General features: G+C 42.1%; 1 protein-coding gene across 3 annotated transcripts; it reads right to left on the bottom strand.

Annotated features, from left to right (window-relative positions):
- Positions 1-1,917: 1,917 nt before the first annotated feature.
- LOC141769366 (rabphilin-3A-like) lies at positions 1,918-22,960 on the bottom strand. Of its 3 annotated transcripts, none has more exons than XM_074638346.1 (17): positions 22,645-22,960; positions 12,191-12,292; positions 11,794-11,919; positions 11,524-11,653; positions 11,260-11,343; positions 11,020-11,176; positions 9,008-9,193; positions 8,701-8,883; positions 6,649-6,728; positions 6,428-6,502; positions 5,878-5,987; positions 5,634-5,760; positions 5,484-5,540; positions 5,213-5,367; positions 5,034-5,115; positions 4,063-4,159; positions 1,918-3,984 (listed from the first exon to the last, which is right to left on the bottom strand). In XM_074638346.1, the coding sequence occupies exons 3-17, from the start codon at positions 11,820-11,822 to the stop codon at positions 3,854-3,856; spliced, it is 1,683 nt and encodes a 560-aa protein (XP_074494447.1). In that variant the 5' UTR covers positions 11,823-11,919; positions 12,191-12,292; positions 22,645-22,960; the 3' UTR covers positions 1,918-3,853. The 3 variants fall into 3 exon arrangements, with proteins under 3 accessions (XP_074494447.1, XP_074494446.1, XP_074494448.1); XM_074638345.1 differs by lacking the exon at positions 22,645-22,960 and adding an exon at positions 21,261-21,408 and having other exon boundaries at positions 12,203-12,292; XM_074638347.1 differs by lacking the exon at positions 22,645-22,960 and adding an exon at positions 21,261-21,393.
- Positions 22,961-25,672: the final 2,712 nt, after the last annotated feature.

Below are 25,672 nucleotides of genomic sequence, written 5' to 3'. Positions count from 1 at the left end.
TGTGGTCTGACTCTGACTGGCTTTCAGTTTATAGCAGCGGTTCTCGACCTTCGGTATCCTGAGGCCCACTTCTGATTGTTAAAAACATTTCCGAGGACCACCTTCCCAAATAAATTACAAACTGGGCTCCAACAACATTTTTTCGTTTCAAAAACCACTCAACATGTGTGTCACTGCATCCAGGACATATATGCCTGTAAAGGGGAGACTTGTGGGTACCCACTGAACCCATTTTCATTCAGATATCTTGAGGTCAGGGGTCAAGAGACCCGTCTGAAAATGGCCATGCCAGTTTTCCTCGCCAAAATTTAGTGTATATTTGGAGCGTTATTTAGCCTCCTTTCCCGACAAGATGGCAAGACATGGTTGGGACCAATGAATTCTTTAGGTTTTTTAGTTTTCTATGATACCGGTAGCTTTAAAACTGAGCCCGCTGCAACCTCTGAAAGACAGAATAGCGACCATCGGATTTTGAAGAGGTTAATCTAACCATTTGGCAGGTCTTCCACGGCCCACTAGGTGGTCCTCTGAGGCCCACAAGTGGGCCCCGGCCCAGTGGTTGAGAATAGCTGGTTTATAGGCATTAATTTTAGAGGATTTTCAAAGTTATAAATTCCAAGTTTAAACAAACTAATCAGTGCGCAGGTGTCAGAATGACGCATTTCAGATTTTGTGCATTTTGTCAACCTAAGGATGTACCCATAGCAAAAGGCTGTGGAAGGACTTGAGTAGATTCATTATTGATAATATTGACCCTGATTTTATTCTATGTCTAGAGAATGTTTTGTTTTGTTTGGTTTCCATAAAGGTAACAGTAAAACCATAGAACATTATATTATTAATCTGATGACTCTCTTAGCTAAATTTCATATACATAAATCCACATTTAGTAAATCTAAACCTTCTTTTTTTGTATTTGAACATGAAACCAAACAATACATTAAATTGATTCTCTCCTCCGAAAACAAAAAAGCTTTTAAGACGGTAACTTTATGCACCTCCTTTAATATATTTATCTAAATGTTTATTTTCCCTGGCTTTGAACGTGTAAGCTGTTCATCCCCTGGCATCTGTTATTTTGTCTTGTTGTTCCTTTTACAGTTTTGCACATGTCTTTGTAATTGAACCTGTATGACCAGTTTGTGAAATAAAGGCAAAAAAAAACTAAGGATGTACTGTAGGCCTACTGTCGTGGCTGTGACTAATCTAGGTGGAGAAATATGTCTGACACCATGTCCTCACCTAGATTAAGGACAAAAGCTGCAGAGGTGTCTTAACCTGGTTTCCAACTGAAATTTAGGACAGACATGACCGTTAAGGTGTGGCAAAATGATGGAAATTCTGACTCAAAGGGGACATATCATACTCATTTTCAGGTTCATATTTGTATTTTGGGGTTCCTACTAGAACATGTTTACATGCTTTAATGTTCAATAAAACACATTATTTTTCTCATACTGTCTGTCTGAATATACCTTGTGAGAAAAATATGGTGCACCTTTGCAAAGGTAGTTCTCAAGCTGTGGGTGATATATTCTAATGAGTCTGCATGTGACTAAAGGGAGCAAAATGTGAATGGTTTGTTGAATCACATTTTTTAATTTATGCAGCCCACAAAAAACTGACTGGGTTGTCTTGTGTTTGTGGGTTGGTAGGTGCTCCAGATACCCAAATGCATGCACAAGCACTGAAAAAGTGAGTTTTACATGATATGTCCCGTTTAAGATATTGTTGGTGGCTATACATGTGATTTTAATAATATATTATGCACAACAGTGACATTAACATAACTTACACTACCTACTAGTGAAGTTCATTATGCAGCTCCCATCCTCTGGTTTCATCTTCTGTGATGGTCTTCACTGAAGTCATACCTCAACTCTAATAAGTCCTTACACAGAGAAGGCTTGTCAGTTTTCATTAGATTTTATTGATCTGTGTAAACTCTCTGCAAAATCTTTACATGCAAAGTTATTTGCAAACATACATGTTTTTTTTCCAGTGCATGCACTATCTATGTACAAATACAGAGATAAACCAAGAAACATTCCACTGAACTGGCAGAATCAAGTAGAAGACAGCTATGATCTAGCTCAGAGAGAAGCCTGCTATTTTTTGTTTAAAAAAACTATTGATTATTTTTTTTTATGTTGATCATGATGTGAGGATTACTGTAGCGGAAGTAGCACGACATATGACAGTGTGTGATGCTACTGGTGGGTGTTTGAATCACTGTGGCTGTGCAGAGAAAACAAGACACTGGAGAGATTTGTATGTGTATGTACAGAAATATCTCAATATCTGCTACCGATAGAGTCTTTTGATGATGTGCTCGGTTGATTATCAGCATACCTGTGGATGCCATCAACCCAGTTTATTCAGATTACACCATTAGTCACCATAGTCATGCAGAATATGGCCTTGTGTATATAAAGTATTGACAGGAATGTTATGGAGAGGAAGTGTAAACATTGATGGAATTACAATAGCATTAATTTCTTACAAAGTATATATATATCTTGAACCACAAGACATTTCATGCATAGGATTTTTTGTTGTCGTCTTTATTTTTGACATTGGAATAACTTGCAAACAGCTGTATAAATTGAGGTCATTCCACTTTGTGAGGTGTGCTTTCCTTGGTTTGCTGTGATTAGTGAACAAACGCACGCTGAAGCCTTGAATGATCTGGGTGTGGCAGAAGGGGGAGAGAAGGGCCCTGCTTTGTGCAAAGGGTGTGCATCGGGGTAAACGCGGACTGCTCCAGGCACGCCAGAGTCACGAGCACAGTGCATGCAGGTAAAGCTGCACATATGACATAACCTGTTCTCTCCCTGTTAAGCGGAGGCAGCCAAATTTGTTCGGGAGATGTGTGGCCGTGTGCGTTCAATGTAAACACTACAGTAGAAAACCTCGTCAGAGTGAACCACGAGCTTCTGAAGAGCTGAGGTAGCAGGAGGAAAATCCTTTTTTCCTGCCAATTCTCACTGTAACTAAGAAATAAACTGAAAGTCTCTCTAATCACACAGTTAATACTTCTCACAAATCATAATTCCCAGCTTGAATAACTACACACAAAACTTCCTAATGTTTAACTAGGTGTGCTATGATTTTAAATCACTAATTAACAGCGGCTGATGACAGATTCATCGAGCTCATGGTCCACTGACTTATGAATCATCTGTATATCAGAAGTCTATCCTAACCTGAGCAATGTATCAGTATGTAAACATTTCTTCATGGAAATATACAATATGTTCAGGACGGTGGGCATAGTTGAGATATTTGAATGTGCAGCTGCGTGTTTTCTTATGTCTGTGGCTTGGCATGCTTATACAGTTCAAGTGTTGCACACTACAGCATGATGATATCACACGAGATATAAAGAAAGAAAAAAATACCCTGACAGGCTAATGAATTTATGAGCTCAATCGAGGTTTTTTATGACTTTGAATGGGTTTTGACCGCAGACGCCATAACATATTGCTTTTCTAGTTTCTGTGCCAGTGCTTTTCATTTGCTTTAGCAATGTGTCAGCGCGCTATATAACATCACTGACAGCCATGACGGTCCTTGTGCAGCTGTTCGTCGACGGATGTCTTGGTTACATTAGTGAGATCTCTAATTCATTTATGCCGTGATTTGTCCCAGAGGCAGATTAAGTGTCAGCACAGGCAGAGGAATTGTTATTAATTAGGGGACAGGATACTACATGAGGGGAAGGGAAGGTGAGTGAGCCTGTGTGATGGTCAGGTAGTGAAAGAATAAATAACACAATAAAAGTGCATTAGGAGATGAATGAAAACCAAGTGGGGAAGTTTTAGCTCATGCTGTATTTGCAGGCGGCGACTGGTTAATCACTAGTGACTGGAGTCTCGTTATACAAGGTGTGCCAGCGCTCGATCCTCTTGTCCTTGTTCTTCAGACACTCGTACCAGTGCTTCAGCCGCTCTCCTTTGGCAGAGATACCCAGCTGACAGCCGCCTGTCAGGAAGGAAGTGAGGTGTGAGCAGGTGACCACTGTTCTTTTATTTCATCAATGATACTTCTCAAAATATTTACCAATGTAGTCGTTGGACTTCCCAATATCATAATCCCACACGGAGATATCTAAAACCTTCTTGGCCAGTTCGCTGTGTTTGATCTCATAGCCGAATTCCTGAAAATTTGACATTAATTCATCATTTTAAAAGCAACTTTGCAACATTTTTCATACTCAAGTTGCAAGGAATATAAATTAGGGCTGTCAAAAGGTTAAAATATGTAATCCTGATTAATCGCATGATTGTCCATAGTTAATCGTGGTTGATCGCAAATTAATCAAATTTTGTATCTGTTAAAAATGTACCTTAAAGGGAGATTTTCCGAGTATATAATTCTCTTATCAACATGGGAGTGGGCAAACATGCTTGCTTTATGCAAATGTAAGTATATATTTAATATTGGAAATCAATTAACAACACAAAACAAGGACAAATATTGTCCAGAAACCCTCACAGGTACTGCATTTAGCATAAAAAATATGCCTAAATCATAACATGGCAAACTCAAGCACAACAGACAACAGCTGTCAGTGTGCTGACTTGACTATGACTTGCCCCAAACTGCGTGTGATTATCATAAAGTGGGCATGTCTGTAAAGGGGAGACTCGTGGGTACCCATAGAACCCATTTTCATTCACATATCTTGAGGTCAGAGGTCAACGGACCCCTTTGAAAATGGCCATGACAGTTTTTCCTCACCAAAATTTACATACATTTGGATTAAGTATGCCATGGTTGGTACCAATGGATTCCTTAGGTTTTTGTAATTTCATATGATGCCAGTACTTTCATTCTAGCTTGAAAACTGAGCCCGCTACAACCTAAAAATCACAAGTTGTGTTAAAGAAATTAGTGGCGTTAAAACGAATTAGCGTTAATTCATTATTATCGCGTTAACTTTGACAGCCCTAATATAAACACAATGATGTGATAATAATCTGGGGATTTTTTATTAATTGCAGCCCTTCACCTTGAACTCTCTTACAAACCTCATTAAACTCTGGGTTTAAAGTCCTCTTCTTGATTTGTGTTTTGCACTTGGCTTTCTTCCCCATGTCAGGTTTCAGGCATCTGCAAATTTAATACAATTTAATTCAATGCCGTTTCATCCATTTCATACAGTCTTACATTTGCAATCTATATGTACGTCTCCTCCTGCTATACGTACATTTTGACATACGGGTCGGAGTAGCCATTAGCGTCCATTGCGGCCAGGTGAACGCAGCGCACGACACCCACGAGGAGACGGTTCTGCTGGGTGCTGTACATGAGGGAGATCAGAATCCGGCCGCGCTCCTCCACATCTCCGCCTTCTTTCCCCGGCTGAGGCAGAGCAGAGGGGGGGGGGAAATAGTTCAGTAGGGTTCATGATAAGATTTGCAAGAACCTCTGGGAGGAATCTGTCACGTTCAGACATGCTTGGAAATAAAAAGCCTTGCCTCATCTTCGTAGAGAGCGATGCCTCTGGCTCCCCCGGCTGTTGCAGTTCTCTTTGTCTGCGAGGATGGGGAACGAGATTACAGCAGGTCAATAAGAGATTCAGACAAGGAGAACAAAGTGTTGTTTGAATGCAATTGAGTCTCACTCACAGGGACGACTCTCTCGAGACACACGTTGAAGTTTCTCTTCTGGTTCATCTTCAGTTTCTTCAGCGCCACTCGGGTTTCCCCAATAAACTCATTATGCCCAAACTTGTCTTCATCACAGACAGACACCCTGTATAAATCAAAAAGGGGTCTAAATCATACAGACGTCTTGCACCTGTAAAAGAGTCAACTAATGCCACATTATGTTTGAACCATAAACACAGGGTGATTGAAGTGTAATATTCACCTGAGGGTCTTACGCTGCATGTCATCCTCTGTGAGGCCATGGTAGGTGAGATTCTCATTCCATGCAGGGTTACGGGTGTTTCTCAAGGTCTTTGTGCGCAGCTTGTTAGACTGTTAGATGCAGGTTAGATAAGGACAAGGAAATGGAACTATCTCAAGGCATGTTACTGCACACATCACACACATCTGTGGTTTGTGGTGTTTTATCAGAGGGAGAATCTACTTCCGATCAAAATGTGCAAAATTTGCAACTGATTCTCCACTACAGCACAGTATAATTACACTATGCAAACAATGTACCTTCACTATACCTTTTAATTTATTTACAATGTCTTAATATCTATTTCTACATATCATCCCTATGCTGATTTTATGATTTTTGTCAATTCACACCACAAGGTGTCAGGCTTGAGCTAGCAGACAGGCCTGTCATCAAACCACGGGGGTCTAAAACACCACCCTTCCCTTGTTTTGCTTTGCAGGATTTCAAAGTAATACATCTTTTAAAGGAAGTAAAAGCTTAATTTAGGAAAGATGCGTGCGTCTTTTACCTTACTAGCCCCAGGCAGCAGATGAAGTTTGACATAAGGATCTGCCAGTCCGTTTGAGTCCATGGGCTTCAGTCCCTGAGGAGAAACGCAGCGCCACGTCCATCACATCATTGCAAATAGCAGAGAGCAATTAAGCCAAAGTGCCATTCAGGAGCCTTTTAACATAAACCACTTGATTGTAATTGTCCCTTTGTGCGAGAGATCGAGGAGTGTGGTGGTACCTTTGCTTTGATGATGCTACAGTGGAGGCTGTTGCTTTCCTGTTCATAGTGCAGACTGAACTCCAGGGAGCCCAGGGTGGCTGAAAGAGACCCAGACCAGTCATTGCATTAGACTACAGGGGGGGGCAGCAAATCCGCTCTTCAGTAATTATAAGTATAAATACAGCGAGATTCTCATAATTAAACAACACTCAATTTGAGAATAGAAGTGAGAATGAGTACCAGCCCAGAATGGTCAGAAAGGATGGACAATAAGTCTTGACCCTCACTCATGAAACATTCACAGGCCTCTATTTACCTTAAGTAAACAGCACAGGAATCTCATTTCAAAGCAGGGGCATATCATATAAAAGAAATCAAATAAACACTGAAGTCTCAAAGGAAGACATTCAGGAAAATATGGTTCTGGGTAAGAAAAAAAGAGACTGAAATGCTGCCCACACAGACTTTCTTTGGAGGAGATTCATTGCTTAGCGTAGCTGTCGGGGTACAAAATGATCAAATGTCATTTTGTTAATTTTTCTTATATAACGGTTTACTTTTCTGGGCTGAGATTCAACACCAACTTGGTGCTCCAAGCACACGAAGATCTGACAAAACTAAGAGTCTACAGCCATAAAAATAAAAAGAAGCAGCACTAGGTCATCTACCTTTATCTAATCATCAGATATATTTATAGATTTGATCGGTTATACATCAAAACACACTTCATCAGACCTCAATTAACAATGATCAAACTCTGTTTTCTAATTGAATATCACAGTTATTTAAAGCAGCAGTGGGTAAAAAATGGAGCAAATAGGATTAAAAAAAATATTTTTATAAAATGCTCACTATATCCTGACAGTAATGCATAAAACAGGTAATCTGAAAAAAAATCATGAGCCTCTGTGTCCTCCGGTGCTCCTAATGGCATCTGCAAGATTTCACAGACCGGAGGAATACAACCAATCAGAGCTGGAGGTCGTCTCTGAGCAGCTGTCAAACGGTCAAACTAGGCAGCGCTGATCAAATATGAATTATTATTCTGTTACTGTCATGCCTATTTCTCTTTAGCTGTAAAATGAGAAAGTTTGTGACCCTGCAGCCATGTTGCGAATCAGATTTTTTAAAGCCTGAAAACAGAGCCAATCACGAGGTGCAGAAGTCTAGTTTTCTCTCAGAGCACTTGAATTACAATATGCTGAAAGGTTATTATGGAATTTTTGCCCAATGATGCCAAAAGCATTTTGCCTACTGCAGGTGTAAGCTCAAACAACCAGGACATTTAGATCAACAATACTGAAGAAGTTAAACCCAGCTGAGCGGAGTGAAACCAGTCAGCACCACAGGACCCAACTGTTCTCACCATCCCATCTCTATAGAGACCAGACACATGAAACCATTGCTATTTCTGCCCTGTTCACTCCCATCACAGGGGAGTGGATCAAACTCAAGGGGAATCTATATCCTGTTAGCCCCGTTGCATCTCAAATTATTTGCACAGCTCCATATTCCCGGACCTCAATAAAACAAATTAACACCCAATCCCCCCAGAGAGAGAATAAAGGCCGTCTGACGCTGCGGGCGCAGAACATGAATGGCATGGCACCATTCTCATCATTAAACTGGGATATATGAAAAGAAAACTATCACATAGCTTATGTATCACTATTGACTTAGTGATTCCCGTCTTCCTCTGCTTTAGTTCCTCGGATATTGATTATCGTGCTTCGATAACATATGGTGCTTATCGTTTGACGATGCTACCCAGCTTAATAGATGCTGCCAGAATGATACGTCCTGTTTGCAACGACTATTGGGCAACTTATAGATATTAATTATTACCAGCAGACTAAAAGGCAGAAATCAAGCTTGAGCACAGTATGACTAAGAATCCCTAAGGGGAACAGAGATGCTGCCAAATAGTCATCAACGCCCAAAACTACATGCTGAATGACAGAACCTTAAATGAACAGAAAGAAATCATGTCAAACTGTACATGAGGTGAGATTAAACCACACACACCGGTCACCTTACTCTACGAGAAGACTGAGCAGATGGTGTACTCACTGGCTTCATCAGAGTCATAGTCGTTGGCTTCCTCCTCCTCCTCAGCTGGGGGAGGTTGCTGTCGGGCGGGAGGAGCGCCGTAGGCGGCGGGCTGCCTCCTCTCCTCTCTCGCTGCAGGAGGCGCTCGCTGCTCTGGGGGAACAGCACCGGAGGAGTGAACCCCTCCATCTCCTGCCACTGGACCTACAACCACATTCAATCATCTGAGACTGACACAAAATAACACCGCTAGGGATGCAATGTTTGGTTAATGCTTGGGACTCTTTTTTTTAACAAGGGACATGAGCAAAAGGATTGGGTTTCTCACCCTGCTGGGCCATGGTGGCCGATGCAGCAGGCTGTGGTCTGGAGCTCTGAACGGGCACCATCTTCTTCATCACCACTGGGCTGCCCTGCCCCGCCTCCTCAGGACCAGCCCCGCCTGCGGCCATGCGTCCAACTGATGGTTTAGGGGCAACAGGTGGGTAACCACCACGGCCCTGTGGCTCTGGTGCTAAAAATAATAATAAGCATGAATAGCATAATACAGTAAACACACAGACGCACACTATACATAGGGGGAGACGCGCATAATCACATCACTTCAGGCTCCTGCTGCAGTGGAATCTGTAATACTCCCTAGTCTCTCTGGATACTTTTGATGTTGCAGCTCTTTCATTGCAAAGGCATTGACCTACATACAGTACACTACATCAAGCTGTGGCAGCCGACTACTGTACATGCGGCAGCTATATACAGTAAGTCTGCCCGTCTGCTCGAGCTATACCCCTCTCTTTTACGGGGGAATAACATTGCTCAGGTAATCACATTGAAATGATATGATGTGACCCATCTTGCCAGCACCACCTGGAGGCTCATCCCATGTCACAGCATGCACCTTCCGACAGCTTAATTGAGCTCTTCATCCCCCTCCTCGGCAACAGTGGGGTGGCACTGCCGAATTTGTGGAAGCAGATAAAAGGTTTGAAAAGAGCAATGAGAGGCGGGGTCGCAAGAAGACTCGTGTGCAGATGCTGATCTAATGAGACTGGAGAGGTGGCGCCTTGAAAAATAGTTTGAAATTGGCCTGAAATGCAAATACATTTTTGCTATTGGCTCTCCCTGATGTTTGTTTTGACTTGCCAAGGCCTACTTATCTGGTCCAAATTGTAATTAACAACAAGACGATATTTAAACACCATTTATGTTTCTGCAGATATCGCATAGGAGCTGCCAATTGACTCGTGTCAGCACGTGTTGAAATAACCACAAAAGCAGGAATAATGAGCAAGCTAGGCTTACTAGCTTCCGCTGTGAAAGTGCGAGCCAGTTAGACTAGCTTGCTAGCTTTATGAGTGGAATATAAACTTCTAAGCACCATGGGTCTTCCCAAATGATGAATATTGTAAAGACACGGATAGCTTAAATCGCTAAGAGCCAACGCTAGGTGGACTTGTTGAATTAACGTTTGTAGTTTCTACAGTATGGCGTTGTACTGTAGTACACTATGGACAATGACAGCTCGTCTCCTAGCAACACAGACCACCAGATGTCAGTCTGCTATGGGAAACGCCCACCCAGAGGCTTGACGCTAGTTTAGACGTCGTTTCCATAATATGTCCAAAAATGTTTTTTTCCCCTTTTGGAAATATCCTATTTTTAAAAATGGAAAAATATGCACAATAGCTAGTATTTAGTTTATGTAATTACACAAAAAGGTGAGGAGTATTTCAGTTCAACTTTAAAAAACAACAGTAAACACGAATGGAAATCTCAATAATCTCAATAATTTCTGAAATTGGTCCTTGAATTCGATGGCAGCCTGTGTTTATTTGAGCCAGAGTATACGGATATTCAGATTTCACAATGAGACTTCTTGAGCGGGACTTGGACACAATAACAAGCAAACAAGGTAAGACATTTTTTTTATTTCTCTGTAGGGTCCTTTCCATATTGTTGTCAGACACTATAATAACAATCTGAGCCTGTCGGTGGCAAAAACAAGCACCTTTAATGGACATAATGTTACATTGACGCTGCTCACTTGCCGCTGCAGCTCGTTTTGCGGCGTTATCCCTCAATACTGGACCAATTTCAGAAATTGTTGTCCCCATTAGTCACTTAGACACAAAAACATGGGAAAATAGGATCCAGGTTGAATAATACCAAAGCTACCCTGTAAAGATTTCTATATATTGAAAAGTTGAAAACCTAAAACTTGCTGCTCAGAGGCAGCAGCCTGACTCTGACTGATGGTGATAAGGACCTGCATGCTGCCAGATGTAAAAATACAGAATGACTGAAAAAGACTGCAGACTAAAGCTGAAGGGGTAAATCTACCTGATGGCGGTGGTTGGGTTACTCCCTGCCTGGGCTCAGAGGCTGGTGGCCCCTTGGTCTCTGCTGCCGCCTCCTGGGCTTTAGATAAAGGCATGGGCGATGGCAGGAAATGCTTAGGAAAACCTTTGAAGAACCAGGCACCAGACCTCTTCCACACCTGAGAAAAACATATGTATGTGTTATAGGCTTACCAACAGACAACTGAATTATCTTATTTGTCCACTGATGTAAAGCACTCACCTCTCGTTGTTCTCTGCAGATCTTGCATAGCCACACGGCGCGTGGCCGACTGCTACACTGTGTACCACACTTGGTACACATGTTCTACACGACAGGAGAAAATTAAGATTTCCAGCTGCTCACCATTTACGATGTTATTACAAATGCACAGCTCATAGCGCATGACCTATTGTGTATTCTGGACGTTTGCGTGAATTTGCAGCAGGGGGACAGTTTTTTTTTTGTTTTTTTTGTCTTATAATAATTGGCTGACTCATTACCTACCTTTTTGCAGTCCTCACACACCACTGAGCTGACCCCGGGTGAACCCAGCTGCTCTCCACACAGCAAACAGCGGGACTGTCCATCCCCGCACACGGTCTTCTTCATGTCGTCCAGGCGGTTTATCAAGCGCCTGCAGCAGCACAGGGTGAAATCTTACTTAAAATGTCACCGTTAATCATCCCAGGTCCAAAATGTATGCGTGTCATCAGTCTCTTTTTGTTTTTATATGCACACATCGGAGAAACCGCTGCATGCTTTACGACCTCTCACCCAATTCTCTCCTGCTCCATGGCCTCCATTTTCTCAGCACGAGCGATCACACTGTTTATGATCTCTTTCTCTTCATCTGTCAGGTCTGGACCAGGACCAGGGCCCGGCTGCGTGTTCCAGTTGCCCCTGTCGGCAAAACATAATCTCCAGCTGAGTTTACACTGCCTCTGATGATTTTACTAAATGATATCCAATCACACATTTGCAACACATGCTTTCTGAACCGTTACAGAGCAGATGTACACGATGCAGATAAGAGAGGTGGGGTTTGTCTACTTACTGCTCGTTATCACTGTGGCACAGATCACACATCAGAGGGATGCAGGTGAAACAAAGAGAGTACAGTGAAGGGTTGATAGACTCATAGGGAAGGTTTACAATATGAAAATGTTCTGACAATCGTGCTTACCCAGCATGTACGGTCCTCTGCCTGTCGTTGGACTGCCAGCGATCCGAGCCGCTGCTCATCACCGTGTCCGTCATGCTGCACTATCACAGTCTGCAGGAGGACAGACAGAAAGACAGGGATGAAACAATCTCAAACTAATGTCGCGAAAAGCTGCCAACTCTGTATTAAGAGCTCTTAATTTGGGTGGGAATAAATAAAAAAAATTTGCGTCCAAGTTCTGTGTGTTGAGTCCACACTTTTAGCTCCCTTCTATCCTTATCTCATGCTTATGCAGCACTGACTTTAACTGCCACCATGGGCTACTCTCTCATCAAGAAGGATATTGCGTACAAATTTGTGAGCCACAACAGTGCTGACCTTGAATTGGCGAGTCACCAGATACACTTCCTTTAATTGCCACATGGTGATGCAGGGTTAAATAATAGGCAGCGAATGATGACCTCACATTATCATGAGCCAAACAAATAAATCAATTAAAGTTAATCACTTTTTCCCCCTTCATCTACTTGCTTCCTGTGAATTTAAGCCTGAAATAGCAACAAAATATCAGCTACCAATGGCAATGTAAGCACATTTCCTGCCAAATTTACAGCCTAGTCAGTACCATCTCCTCTTGCCAAGCCTGTTTTATCAGATTATTTTCTACAGACGTATTCAAGCAAGTAAATGGACGCAGGAAAACATTGCAAAGAAATAACACAAACACAACGGATCTGTTAAATACAAGCCTAAACTATGCTTAACAGGGGTAGTGAACAAAGCAAGCGCTCCATTTACATCAGTGTACATGAGTGAAAGGACGCTGAAGTGGGTGGTGTCATTTCTTCCAGTTTGTGACTCCACACATATCAAAGAAACAGATGGTTCCATAGCAGGAGTGGCTCAATTATGCCACGATACAGAAGTGGGAGGAAGAGGTACTGACAAGGATGACTAAGACTCTTTTTGTCTCCGGCGTTTCTGATTGTTCACGGTGTATCGGTTGAAGCTGAGATTTGTTATCCAAAGTGATGTCTGTGTATTTACAGTTCTTCTGCTGCTTCATTGGGGATGCTGATGGGGCTGGATGTGTGGTCAGGTGTTATTATCGGGAGGGCTATAAAATCTGTAGGGAAGTTACTGTCACTCCGTGTGGTGAAATCGGGACTGGATTGTTTACAGGATGGCTGTGTCATCAGTGTTTGAAGCACATGATGACAGGAGATAAGCTTCTGCAGTGGTTTGTGCACTCAGCCCAGCACTAATGATGACGGGGGAAAAACAGTGAGCTGTCAACTGTTTGAATTTCTCACAAAGCCCTTATCCATTGTGATACACCAGCAATGTGATTTAATCGCAGAGTGACATGGTAAAGACGATACAAAGACGTCAACAGAAATCACTGAGGCGAGTGCCCGTGGGCAAGTCTGCTCAGTGTGTGTGTGTGAGTTTGTTGAGTTTGTTCCGGCTGCTTCAAACCTCTTCAAGCCAGACAACACATGAAGTGTCGCTGCGGCAGCCACAGGCCGGAGGACACAGCAGTGTATGTCCTGAGGGGAAGTACCAGCAGTCAGAGAAGCTCCAAAAAAAAAGAGCAACAAGATGATCTAAAAGCCTCTCTGGAGCCTCAAATGTCCAGAATTATGATGGTGCAGGATGAGGGGAGTGCAGGTACGGTATTGAAAGAGATACAGTAAGGAATGCATAAGGATAAGGCTAGAAGGAAAATCAATAAATTCCACTTGTCCTCAGCTTTTCACAGCACTATAGAAGCTTGGAGAAAGTGAAAGAGGGAGCGAAAAGGGAGGGGTGCGCCGCCGCCTGTCTCCCTCATTCAACTGCTCGTTTTTATGCTGCGTAACGTCGGGCTACATACCTTTTGAGCTCTAATCTGTTGCTGCACTGCCTGCGGGATTCACAGAATATAACAACAAATTCGTTGTGCTATCAATAGACACTCTGGGTGTGTGCTCGCTTTCCCCTCTGATGCTGCTGCATCCAGCCAACAGTGGCAACACAGTCTTCAGGGAGCATTTGTCGGTTTCCACTTCTTAACAGCAGTGGGACGGTTGAGACATCACTCTGACTGTACACATACATCATATATACACACAGAGGCTCTCGAGCGCGGCCCTCCTTCACTTGCCAAAATGAATTATCCCACTTTTGTCCTAACATGATTGTCCTGGAGAGGTGGATGGAGGGAGACAGATGGGAGGAGGCAGTCAGGCTCGGGCTGGGTAATCACCGACTCAGACAAGTCAGAGCTCTCTCCCTCTCCACGGCGCTGAGGATAGATGTTACTGCATTACAGAAGTGGACTTTTTTGCCAAGGTGACAGTCCAATTAGCACGAAGGAGATAGTCGGAAGGATCGTATGCACACACTTTTCTCATAAAGAGCTGTCAGTATAGGCTTTGATGCTTCAGTTGGTTTCACCTACTGTGCTGTCAGAGAGGGTTTTACATCTCAAAACGTATTCAAAAATGTATCTGAGGCCAATTATAATGGGCTGTCTCGACCAAAATGTCATATTGAGCCTTGTTATTCATCAGATCTGACATCACCGCGGCCCTCAGGCGATCATCGTCTATGCTCTTGAGGTTATAAATGCGACTAATCTGCGTCATCTGTGACTCTGACTTGGTGCAACATTCATCTCATACATGTTTTCCTCCAATATAAGATGACTCAGTCAGGTGGTGGATTCTTCTCTGGGGAGCATCAGATAATTTCCTGTGGGTTGTTTTTTTTCCAAAATGTCATGACGTGACGATGTTTTCAGATGGTGGCGGTCCGCAAAAGTGGTGCCAAGAACTGTGAAGCAAACACACAACAGTGTCTACAAATACACCGGGGCATGGATAGTATCGGATCATCGTGTGTGAGATGACAACAGGAAAGACCGGAGGGAGAGCATCGACTCGAGCTAGTCATCTGCTCGATCATCATAAGTCATCCACCCAGCAGGATCTCTCCTGAGTAGGGTTTCATATGGGGGTGGAGAGGACCAATTTAGAAAGCTGCATCTCCTCCTCAAGGCCCGAGAGGATAGTCAATACAGATCTGCATCTGTACGTCTTCAGGGATGTATGCATGCACAGCCCCCGGAGCGCACCCTACACATTTTACGTCCATTTTTAGAAACACAGCCATGTATTATTCTCCATGGATACTTGAAGAGAAATGCTCAGCATGAGTAACTTCTTTTAATATGCACAGATTAATGTTGTTATGTGACTTTCGATAGCAGGTGTATGACTCATTACTGCAGAGCATATGACTAGAAAAGGAGTAGACTGGAATAAAAGCACCTTCCTATGGCCGACAGCCCGACATTTTTTTCAAGATTCTGGTACTTGCTAGTGGAAACGAGCAGAGCGAGTGACAACGAGGCAGCGGGACATTGATGGATTGATCCAACATGGATCATTATGGATACAGCAATGAGAGCTTCGGGGGTGTAGTGGATAGAGGGAACAGAGTCATCTCCTTTGTACTGAGATCAGCAAAAAATAATGCGTAAAAGAAAGGTTTTAATAGTTAAATGTAGCCCTGGGGGCACCTGGTAGCATGTAACATTAGTGCTGAATCCTTGCTGCAGCAGCCCAGGTTGGAGTGTGCCCCAGGGCTCTTTGCTGCATGTCATCCCCTCTCTCTATCCCCTGCCTTTCCTGTCTCTCTCTCTATCAAAATAAAGCAGAAATGCCCCAAAATCTTTTTTTTTAAAGTATCCATAAAAGCAATTATTACTGTGTTCAACACTAGAGGAAGGACAATCCCTAAATAAAAGGGGTGTGACTTCGTTGACTCCACATGCATGTTACAACATATTATTTTACATCCTGCTTGGTGTCCTATTTGTCAACGTATTGAATACACTGACACCGAAACAAGACGTGGTACTGCACTTGAATTCCAGGGCAACAACTCCCTCGCCATCCTCCAAGAAGGACATTTCTAAAAATGGGTTAATGAGAATCGGAGATCAATGCAAAGTCCCACAATTGGTTTCACTTTAATCAGGCCTCCATTCGTATTTCCGTGCCACGGGCTAAAACTTACTTACGTATAATGGGTGTCGCATTAAAGCTCTGCTGTAGTCACCAACAAATCATCCGCCAACAATCCTTACTACCGTTGACCAATGCAGCATAGATCAGCACTTTCCTCCTAAACATTTTCCAAGGTGCTGATGCTAAATAGATGTCAGAGTTGATATTCAACTCAGCACAGCATTTCCACCCTACCAATGATTTAGTAATCCTGCTGAAACCATACACATTTTATTTCAGGTTGCTGTGGCCATTAATGTTTCATCAGCTGTAACACACTGTGCTTTTTCCTATTAAAGATCCAATAACCCCTGCAACCCATGCACAATGTTTCACAGTGCTGCCAGAATCTAGCTCAGCTATAATATTTTAATGTTTTAAACTTAGCCATTACTGGACTAATACTGCCTTGTGTGACTTCATATTCTTAATTTATCGTGTTGTGAAACACAGTTACACCAAGCAACAGTAAAATGATTCATCTTTCCAAAAAAAAGAAGAAAAGAATCTGGCTAGCTACTTTCATCGGAAAAGATTTGCCTGGGTTTTTTGGTTGGATAATCTTTATAATCTAGTTTACTCTTGCTAGCGTCTCAGCATTACCGACCCTAGCTTTAAGAACTGTCAAATGAAGTACATACTGTAAATTTCCATCTTAAAGGTGCTCTATATGATATTCTGAGCATTAATATAGCAGAAAACAAGTATTTTATATGAAAGAGATAGATGAGTAATGTCTACCTGAGCAGAGGATGAAGTCACTCTCCCTCTGTGTGTGTTGTAATCCGAGTTTCTCCTTGCTTTGTTGACATAGGCGGGACGACCGCGTCTATGCCGTGCTTTTTAGTGCACGCTCTGCACTGCTCTCTTACGACGGTTACAGCTGATAACGCCATCTCGACCGACGGCGCTGTTGCAGAAGCGTAGCACCCACACATCGGGGTCTCTCCCTTGGTTAACAGTGGGTGCGCTCCTTGTCATACAGCCGGGGGTCAATCCAGCGAGAAGTGATGATGAGCGCCGAGGGAGGAACATACCACTTAAACAAAGCGTGTATCTGTCAGAGCGATCAAAGTTTATTGTGTCATTAATCGTTGACAAGATAACGATGTCGCAGAGAAAAAAATTATACCACCTGAACTGCTGTATGGTATTCGCTCATTCAGTTGTAATAGTATAATGTATTGTACTCCGCTATTTAGGGCTAAGACTGTAATCACAATATACCCAAATACCCTGTCTGTATCAGGCATGTGGTCGAGGTAGGCGTGCACGCCGCTTTCACCGACTGAATTAAGCGGGGCATCTGGAATATGCACTGGCTGAGATGCCTTTTGAATGGTGGGCAGGCGTTATCTCGATCAGCAGCGTTGCCCTGTTGAAAGCTGTGCGGAGGCAATAGAAATGCTCCCAATCTCACATTTAGCACCTTTAAATGTTAAAACTGCAAAACCAAAATCTAAATAGATGGGTTAAAGAAGAGAAGGAAACTATATACATATTTAATTTCACCCTAATTTTTCTTCCTCTACCATCTGGCCTGGCACTAACTCAGATTGTTTTATGTATTATGAAAAAGAACACAGCCTGAGATCCTCAGACCGGAGAATCTTGGCCGGTCTACAGTTTCGACTCAAGTCCTGTGGTGATCTGGGACATCATGCCGGAGCATTTTTTTTTTCTCATTTAAATCTCTTCTTCACTCACATCTATAAATACAGACTTGATTGAGATCCAATCAGAAGTCAAATTTACCAATATACAAATCTTTGGGACAGAGGGAAGGCAATTATATATATATATAAACTTGTGAATTATAAGCATAGGGCTTGTATGAGTGAGAAATTATTTCCAAAAGAGATAACTAGAACTACTGCCTCACGATTGTATGCCTCCTCCAACCAGTCAAGTTGCAGTTTACATCCATGTCTGTCCAAAATGTCATCACCTCATCATTTTATCCTATCAGACATTTGTGTGAAATTGTCATAATTAGCACATGAATTCTTGAGTTAATACCAAAAATGTGTTTTGTGAGGTCACAGTGACCTTTGACCTTTGATAACCAAAATCTAATCACTTCATACTAGTCCAAGTGGATGTTTGTGCTAAATTTGAAGAAATTCCCTCCAGGCATTCCTGAGATATCGCGAAGAATGGACTGAACGTACATGCATACGTACAGATGTATGGACGTAGCCTACGGACTGACAGATGGACGGACAACTCGAAAACATAATGCCTCCGTCGCGGATTCATAAAAACTTACATCTACTCATGGAAAATGATGTGTCTAAGTAGTAAGTAGCCCATTATGTTATTGTTGAGTTATGAGTCATCTACAGACCTTCACTAAAACGTAAAAAAACATGAACTAGTTGACAATACCTTGACTCACACGTAGGCTACATGTCATCAAAAACACATTCTGTGGTGACGTGTGGGCTGCTGGTAGGTGGCTCTAACGTCGAAAAGAAATTCAAGGTCTGTGCAGACAGTTTTCATGGACAATCTTATAACTGGTATACCACCACACAGCTAACTGGGCCATAAACACAACTAGTATACTATGGATGATTGATGATGATGATGATTGGATGAGTACACCCAACCTAAAGGGTTATGAGTGCTAATTGGCTTTCTAACGAATGGATTGTCACGAACATTTTTCATTTGGTAAACTAACCAACCAACTCCTCTCAGTATTGAGCTGCTGATGTCTAATGCTCACGCACCGGGCACGCAGGGCGAGTGGGGGAGACGAGGTAGGAAGGACCAAAAGAACACGAGGTAGCCACCCACTCCCGGTTGCATGGCACAACTCCATCCATCCCCCATAAGGGGACTGCCAACACACTGAGGCCTGGAACTGAGCAGGATTGTAAAGCACTGCACCAAGAAGCCCTCCGCTGCAGGACGAAAACATCACTCAGCATTTCTTAATTATTTACAACTCCCACCCACCCTTGCTTTTCACTCTGTACTCTTTAAGGCGTTAGTGTAACCCGGTCCCTATATCAGGCATTATGTACAGAGCAGTGGATTTGAAGGAGAAAAAAAAAACATCACAGAGCTGCAGACAGATTTAGAATAACTCTATTTCGGAAAACAGGATGTTTGTCGGTCTTTTAGGTCTGTGGCGTCGACAAATCGTCCATGTTTTCAGTCAGACGGTGGCGTTGACAGGGACCATCTGTGGAACCACCTGTGAGCGCTCTTCTCCACTCAGATGCGAGAGTGTTGCAGAAATACACACTCTTGGCAGGCATGGTTCTCTGAGTCCCGCATCGCTGGAGGACAAACAGGAAAGACCATCCAGTGACCAACAAGCCACCGTGCTGTCATCCTGCTATCGCTGTTGGCCCTATCCGACACACTTCAACGGGGAGGGGCGTGGGGGGAGGTGGAGGGGGGGGGGGCTGTTTTTCATTCTTAAATCAACACACTGAAGCAGTCCATATCCTATAAGTCTCATTTGCCAGTAATCAGCCTCAAATTTAGCAGACATTTTGATGTAATTCAGAGACTTCTTTTGTCCAGTCCTTATTTTAGAACCACGGGAGTAACCGGCTATCGGACATGGAGCACTCAATTAACCGCAATCCAGCAAGAGCCTGCAGTAAGGCTCAAATTTGCTTGGTGATTCATCCCAGTATGCCCCAGAGGTAAGAGGTGGGACTTTGAGAACTGGCTGCTGATGCATTGGCCATTCATGCTCCTTCAATTTCCTCCCTATCTTATCTCGGGGAAACAAGTACAACCAGAAAGGGCTATTAAATCAGCGCAGTAAAGGTCTGTTGTATAGAGACACTATGCGTCTGTATTTCCTACTAACCAGCAGTGACCTGCAGCTGGTGGTCTGCTGAGATATGGTTCTTAACATATAAGTTATAGATCTCCCATCAATCCCCTCAGTGTGACGGCTATGATTCGGTCTCTTTGTTGCTCTGCTTTGAAGATCTGGCACGGTTCAGCATGAGGGATATCTGACCCTCCCTCTTGTCCCACAAGCAAACTAGCAGGTACAATGCCCCTGGGTGCTTTTTAGCGGATCTCTGTTGGCAAACAAGAGCCTGTTCTAGCCTGGAAACACTGCAACGCTAACAATAAGCTTTGGCCCAACTTCTGAGACAAAAAAAAACCCTGTTAGGAAGCTCGGCTATGTGATTTGAAATGCAAAGTTTGTTTATTTAGACGTCACTCTGAGCCTCTGGGGCGAGAGCATCACTGCAGCTATATGTACAGAGGTGATTCTAATCAGATGAATGTAAGCGTCGGAGATTATAAATGGTAGTGGACAGAAAGGTTGCTTATAGATGGGCTGGTGCTTATAGATTCGACCACAACCCCGAATCTGTTTTATTTTTTTAACTGCTCGCTCTCTCGGGGGAACTTTGCTTAAAGGCCACATTAATTACAAGTGTCTTTTCCAATATGCCACAATGTTTAGGCAGATCTAATCACCAGTTTCAGAGAGGGCGGTGAATCGATTCTCATCCACCGCTCTGATGAGAATTTGAAGATGAAGCCACTCCCTTCTGAAGCCTCGGCCACAAACGGCAGAATAATCTCTCTCGCAGAGCAAATTTAAAAATATGCTCAAAAACAGGGCACAGAAAACCGACACGTATTTAGAGTAAAACATGTGATTTGGGTCCTGAGCTCCGTATATGGATTGTGAAGAGCACAGAGGAACATAGAGTCATGCACCTTTACCAACTGTGGCCATGGTAACGGCAAGATCAGAAGACGAGAATGATTAAAAGCTCTGTGTGTGCATGTGTGTGTCCACCAGGCTATGTCTTTGTAGGAGACTAATACCTGTGCCAAATTTCAAAGCCCATGCAGCAGAACGGGAATGGATCATCTCTCGTATCGATAAAACGTGGCTGCAATTTGTCAGAAATGATGCATTTTGCTAGGATGGATGAAAAGACAGCATGGTTAGAGAGGAAGACATGGGATTATGGATACTACAGTCGCCCTCAGCTTTAAATTATGCAGTTAGCGTGCAGAGCACTTACTTCATTCCTCCATCTTTTTCCACCTTTTCCCTCAACACCCATGTTTCCTAGTGCTCCCCATCTCTCGTTTGCTCTTGTTTCCTGTGATGTATGCTAAGACACAGTTTTCCCCTTTTCTCTCTCTTGCCTGATTCCAGTCTTTCTCTGGAGAGAAAACAGTGGGCTGGCAGAGAAATACAGAGAGAGAGGGGGTACCAGCAGAAGGGTGTCGTCCAATCACTACTGTGGCTGCTCATGTGAGAGGAGGCAGCTGCAGATATCTCTCAGACCGTTCATTCAGTCTTTTCTCTCCCCTCCCCCATTTAATCCCCATGCTTCAGGTCTGTAGGAGGAGTTGGAGATGGTGGAACCAGCTGAGAGGCAGCTTCTTTTTTTCTGTCCTCCTTCCATATTAACACCAGAAGCAATTTGGTCCAATAAGTCCGTTTACAACACTGACTCTGACCCCACTAAGTGTGATAACCCTACAGGGTGCAGGGTGAGATAACATCCCAACAAGTAGGCGACTGAATCACCTGTCCTGTGGCACAGCTGGAGTTGAGAGCTGCCATGCCCAGCACATCAGCATCTGGAGGGGATGTTTTCCTCCCAGTCTGCAGGCACATCATAAAGCCCCACTCCTAAAAAATCCTGCAGCAACGCCCAGGGACCGCAACCACACAATCTCCCACATGACTTACCCAGGTCTGTTTTCCTATTTCCCCATCAGATCTACAACGAAGGAAGCACCCGTGTTGCAGGAGTGCCAGCAGTCTCGTTTTAATGAACCTTAAGGGGGGGATTTAGCAAAAGCCCATCGAGCCACACCGAGAGTCATATTCATCGGCCATTCATGAATAAACTACTAGCACATAATCACAACACCAAAAGCATGCTGGAGTAAATCAATGCAACAATTCAAAAACACCTCTGGCATGAATGACAGGAGCATTTCTGCTGCAGAGCAATGTTTTTTCAGTGAGGCATGTTTTTTTTCCCTAAAACAAAGGAATCAATCAAAAGTCCATTTACATAATAAATTGCACCTCACATAAGGTTAATGAGCAGCAGCAGCTCCATGCACACTGAGTTGCACTGCACACACAAATATTCCCTTCTTTTATTCAAATTCAAATGACTCAGTAAGTAACAGGCTCGTAAAGACAATGGTGTTAATAAATACAGGCAATAAAATGTGTTCTCTCATAAGAAATCATCTCCAGCCCCCTCCTCCCTCTCTCTCTCTCTCTCTCTCTTGTGAATGAAATGCTGCATTCATTCAACTTGTAAATGGGAAATTCTAACGCACTGAGTCACTATCCAAACGCAATAACCCTCACAGGGATTTTAAGGTTAAGGATGCAATGTTTGCAAATGCTTCGAAGGAGATCATATTATAGCTTACCTGCGAATCCAGCCCTGCTCTCTTCTCTCCTCTCTCCTCTCCTCTCCTCTCTCTCAGGGAGCTGTCAGAGGAATGATGCGGACTAAATGTCTGTGCAGCGCCTGCTGGATACGAGCAGAGAGTCAGTCATTGCGCATGGTGCCTGTCACCAAAACCTGTGCTTTTTTTTTTCTTGTTGTTTTTTTTTTGCCTGGAGGAGTAGTCTGTTGCAGCCTGGAGGCACAGCGGATCTCCACAATGCGTGGGGGAACTCGTATTGTAGCCTGCGTGGTAGATGGAAAGCCCTTGGTACCCTGGGAAGGAAACCCCTGGATCTGAAGTGATGAACACTGATGCTTATAAGTGGGCAGTCATCACCTGATCCGATTGTCTCTCTAACAAGCGCATAGTGTCTAAATGTGTTTCATCATACCGTGCAGCCCTATTGAGTCATTTTTTTCACAAGATTATGTAGAGCTATTGGCTGTGGAGATTTGTAAATGCCATTTATGGCAATTTAACATCAGAATCAGAATCAGTGTTTATTGCCAGGTGTAAAAGGTATACACTAGGAATTTGCTTTGGTTTTGTTGGTGCAAATAAGCAGTATAATAACAAAAGTATAGATAAAAACGTTAGAATAAAATAAGAATTAAAAAAATGAAAGTCTACCAATATACAATATAAGCTATAAACAAAAATAAACATGATATAAACAGATAGTGCAAATATTGTTGTGTGCAAACAATCAATACATACACATTACAATAATATATTATTGTTGTTCAAAGTTTTAATGGCATATGAATGCATATGTTTCATGATATTTTCTACTTAATTTTTCTTTTTCAATATTTTAAGAAATATTCTACTATTTGGCAGCAAACACATACATACAACCTACATACATTTATGTATCCTACACGACATGATAACATTTTGCTGGCAACTCCCTTCCAGTAATATGAGTTGGGTTAATATATTGTTATGTTGCAATTATTTAATTTCCCCCAACAAACCACTGATATTCTATGGAGCCCTGTTGAGTCATTTTTTTCCACAAGATTATGTAGCCTATTGGCTGTGGTGATTTGTAAATACCATTTATGGCAATTTAACATACACACTACAATAATATATTATTGTTGTTCAAAGTTTTATTGGCATATGAATGCATATGTTTTATGATATTTTCATCTCCTTTTTTCTTTTTCAATAATTTAAGAAATATTCTACTATTTGGCAGCAAACACATATAGGCCTACATACCTTTATGTTTCCTACATGATAACATTTTGCACTTTCCTTCCAGTAACATGCGTTGGGTTAATATATTGTTTTGTTGCAAATGATTTCATTTCCCAAAAAGAACCACTGATATTCTAACATCAGTGTCTCAATCATGAGAGCATACCTCTCTTAGCTCCACTTTGATTCTTACTGTGCAGACATTGCGCCATCTAATGGATTGAGTGTTCATTGCACAAAAGAAAGGATGACATGCGCACATTTTGCTTTATTACATCATATATATTTCTGTGTAATATGAGTGGAATCGGTAGATAAAATGCAAACAACACGCGCACTGTCAAAATAATTAGGATTATATATCATTATAGGCAGAGTTTGTAGCTATAGTTATACTGTATTGTTGCCACACCTACACACACAGGAAAAGACTACAGGCGAAGCAAGATGATACTCCCCTTCTTACTTCCGTATTCGCGTAACGAGCACCTAATACGCATGCGTAGCACGAATTAGCTGCTGCAAGCCAAATGTGGATAGATAAACTGCTAGCTACTTATAGTTATTAAGTATTTATGATGATTTCGACTGTTGTAAAATAGTGCAATCTTTTTTTTTTTATTGGGAAATTGACATTACAATATGGCATCGTACAGAACAGTCCATAACTACAAGGGAACAGACAAGTCTGGAAATTGGCATACAGTGCATACGAGTGTGGATGAAGAGAGAGAAAAACAAAACAAACAAACAAAAGTAAGGGAATGTGGGAATAGTGCTAATAGTGCTATAGGGGTTCTCTGTAAGGTTATGGTCATCAACTAACATTTATTTTTATTTTTATTGAACAAATTCAAATTTACAAACAACATGGCTCATAGATCATTGCATTAGAGTAAAAGGACAAGGTGCATACAGAACAAGAACAAATAAAATATGTAAAATTATACATGAAAATAATAATAAATTAAATTAAGGGCTAAAGGGCTGTACCTGTAATTCATATTATTCTGTTATACTAAGAAGTTTTAATGCATTTTTGTTTTATGTGAGAAATAAACTCAGAATGAAACACATTAAACCTATAGGTTTCACTTTCATATACTTGGATTTGTGCAAATAAAATTTTCCAAGAATGAGAATGTTATTCACCAGAAAGTCATCTTTGTTATTGTCCATGACAAGTCCATAAACAATGTCCTTTTGAGAGAAGTTTCCCAGATGAGAAACTTTTGGGAAAAGCCAGTCATGTATATCAGAAGCCATAAATCTCCAGAATACATACAATGAAAAAATAAATGATCAGTAGTTTCAGTATCATCACAAGGTCCTCAACTAACATTGAAAGCTTTATAGCATTATTTTTCTTCATGTTTCAGAGATGAAAAGTAAAAACACAGCTTCTTATGAAAAACATATAGAAATTTGGTCTTGATTTCAGGAATCTATTTTTATGTATAAAAAACTTTCCAAGAATGATTATGGAATTGATTGCCAGGTCATGTAACGGGATCTTTCACAATTGTACCAAATATAAAAATTTTCTTTCTTTGTTGGATTTGTAATGAAAAATTACATTGTATGTAATGATGTCTCTTTATGCAACAGTGGAAAGTTACTGTCTGTGTGCTCTTCGTCTCATGTAGTGGGAAAGTACTGAGTGTTGACTTTTACTGGGACACTGTTTGAGTAAAACAACTCCTTATCTGTGCAAAACAACTCCTTTTCTCACAGTCCCTGTTGTAGATTTCTATATAGTCACATTGTAATAATCTCCTGCAGCGCACTCTTCTGCAGACTT

This window comes from Sebastes fasciatus, chromosome 6 (genome assembly GCF_043250625.1).
Source record: "Sebastes fasciatus isolate fSebFas1 chromosome 6, fSebFas1.pri, whole genome shotgun sequence".
Classification (NCBI taxonomy): Eukaryota; Metazoa; Chordata; class Actinopteri; order Perciformes; family Sebastidae; genus Sebastes; species Sebastes fasciatus.
This window is presented reverse-complemented; position numbering and strand designations above follow the sequence as displayed.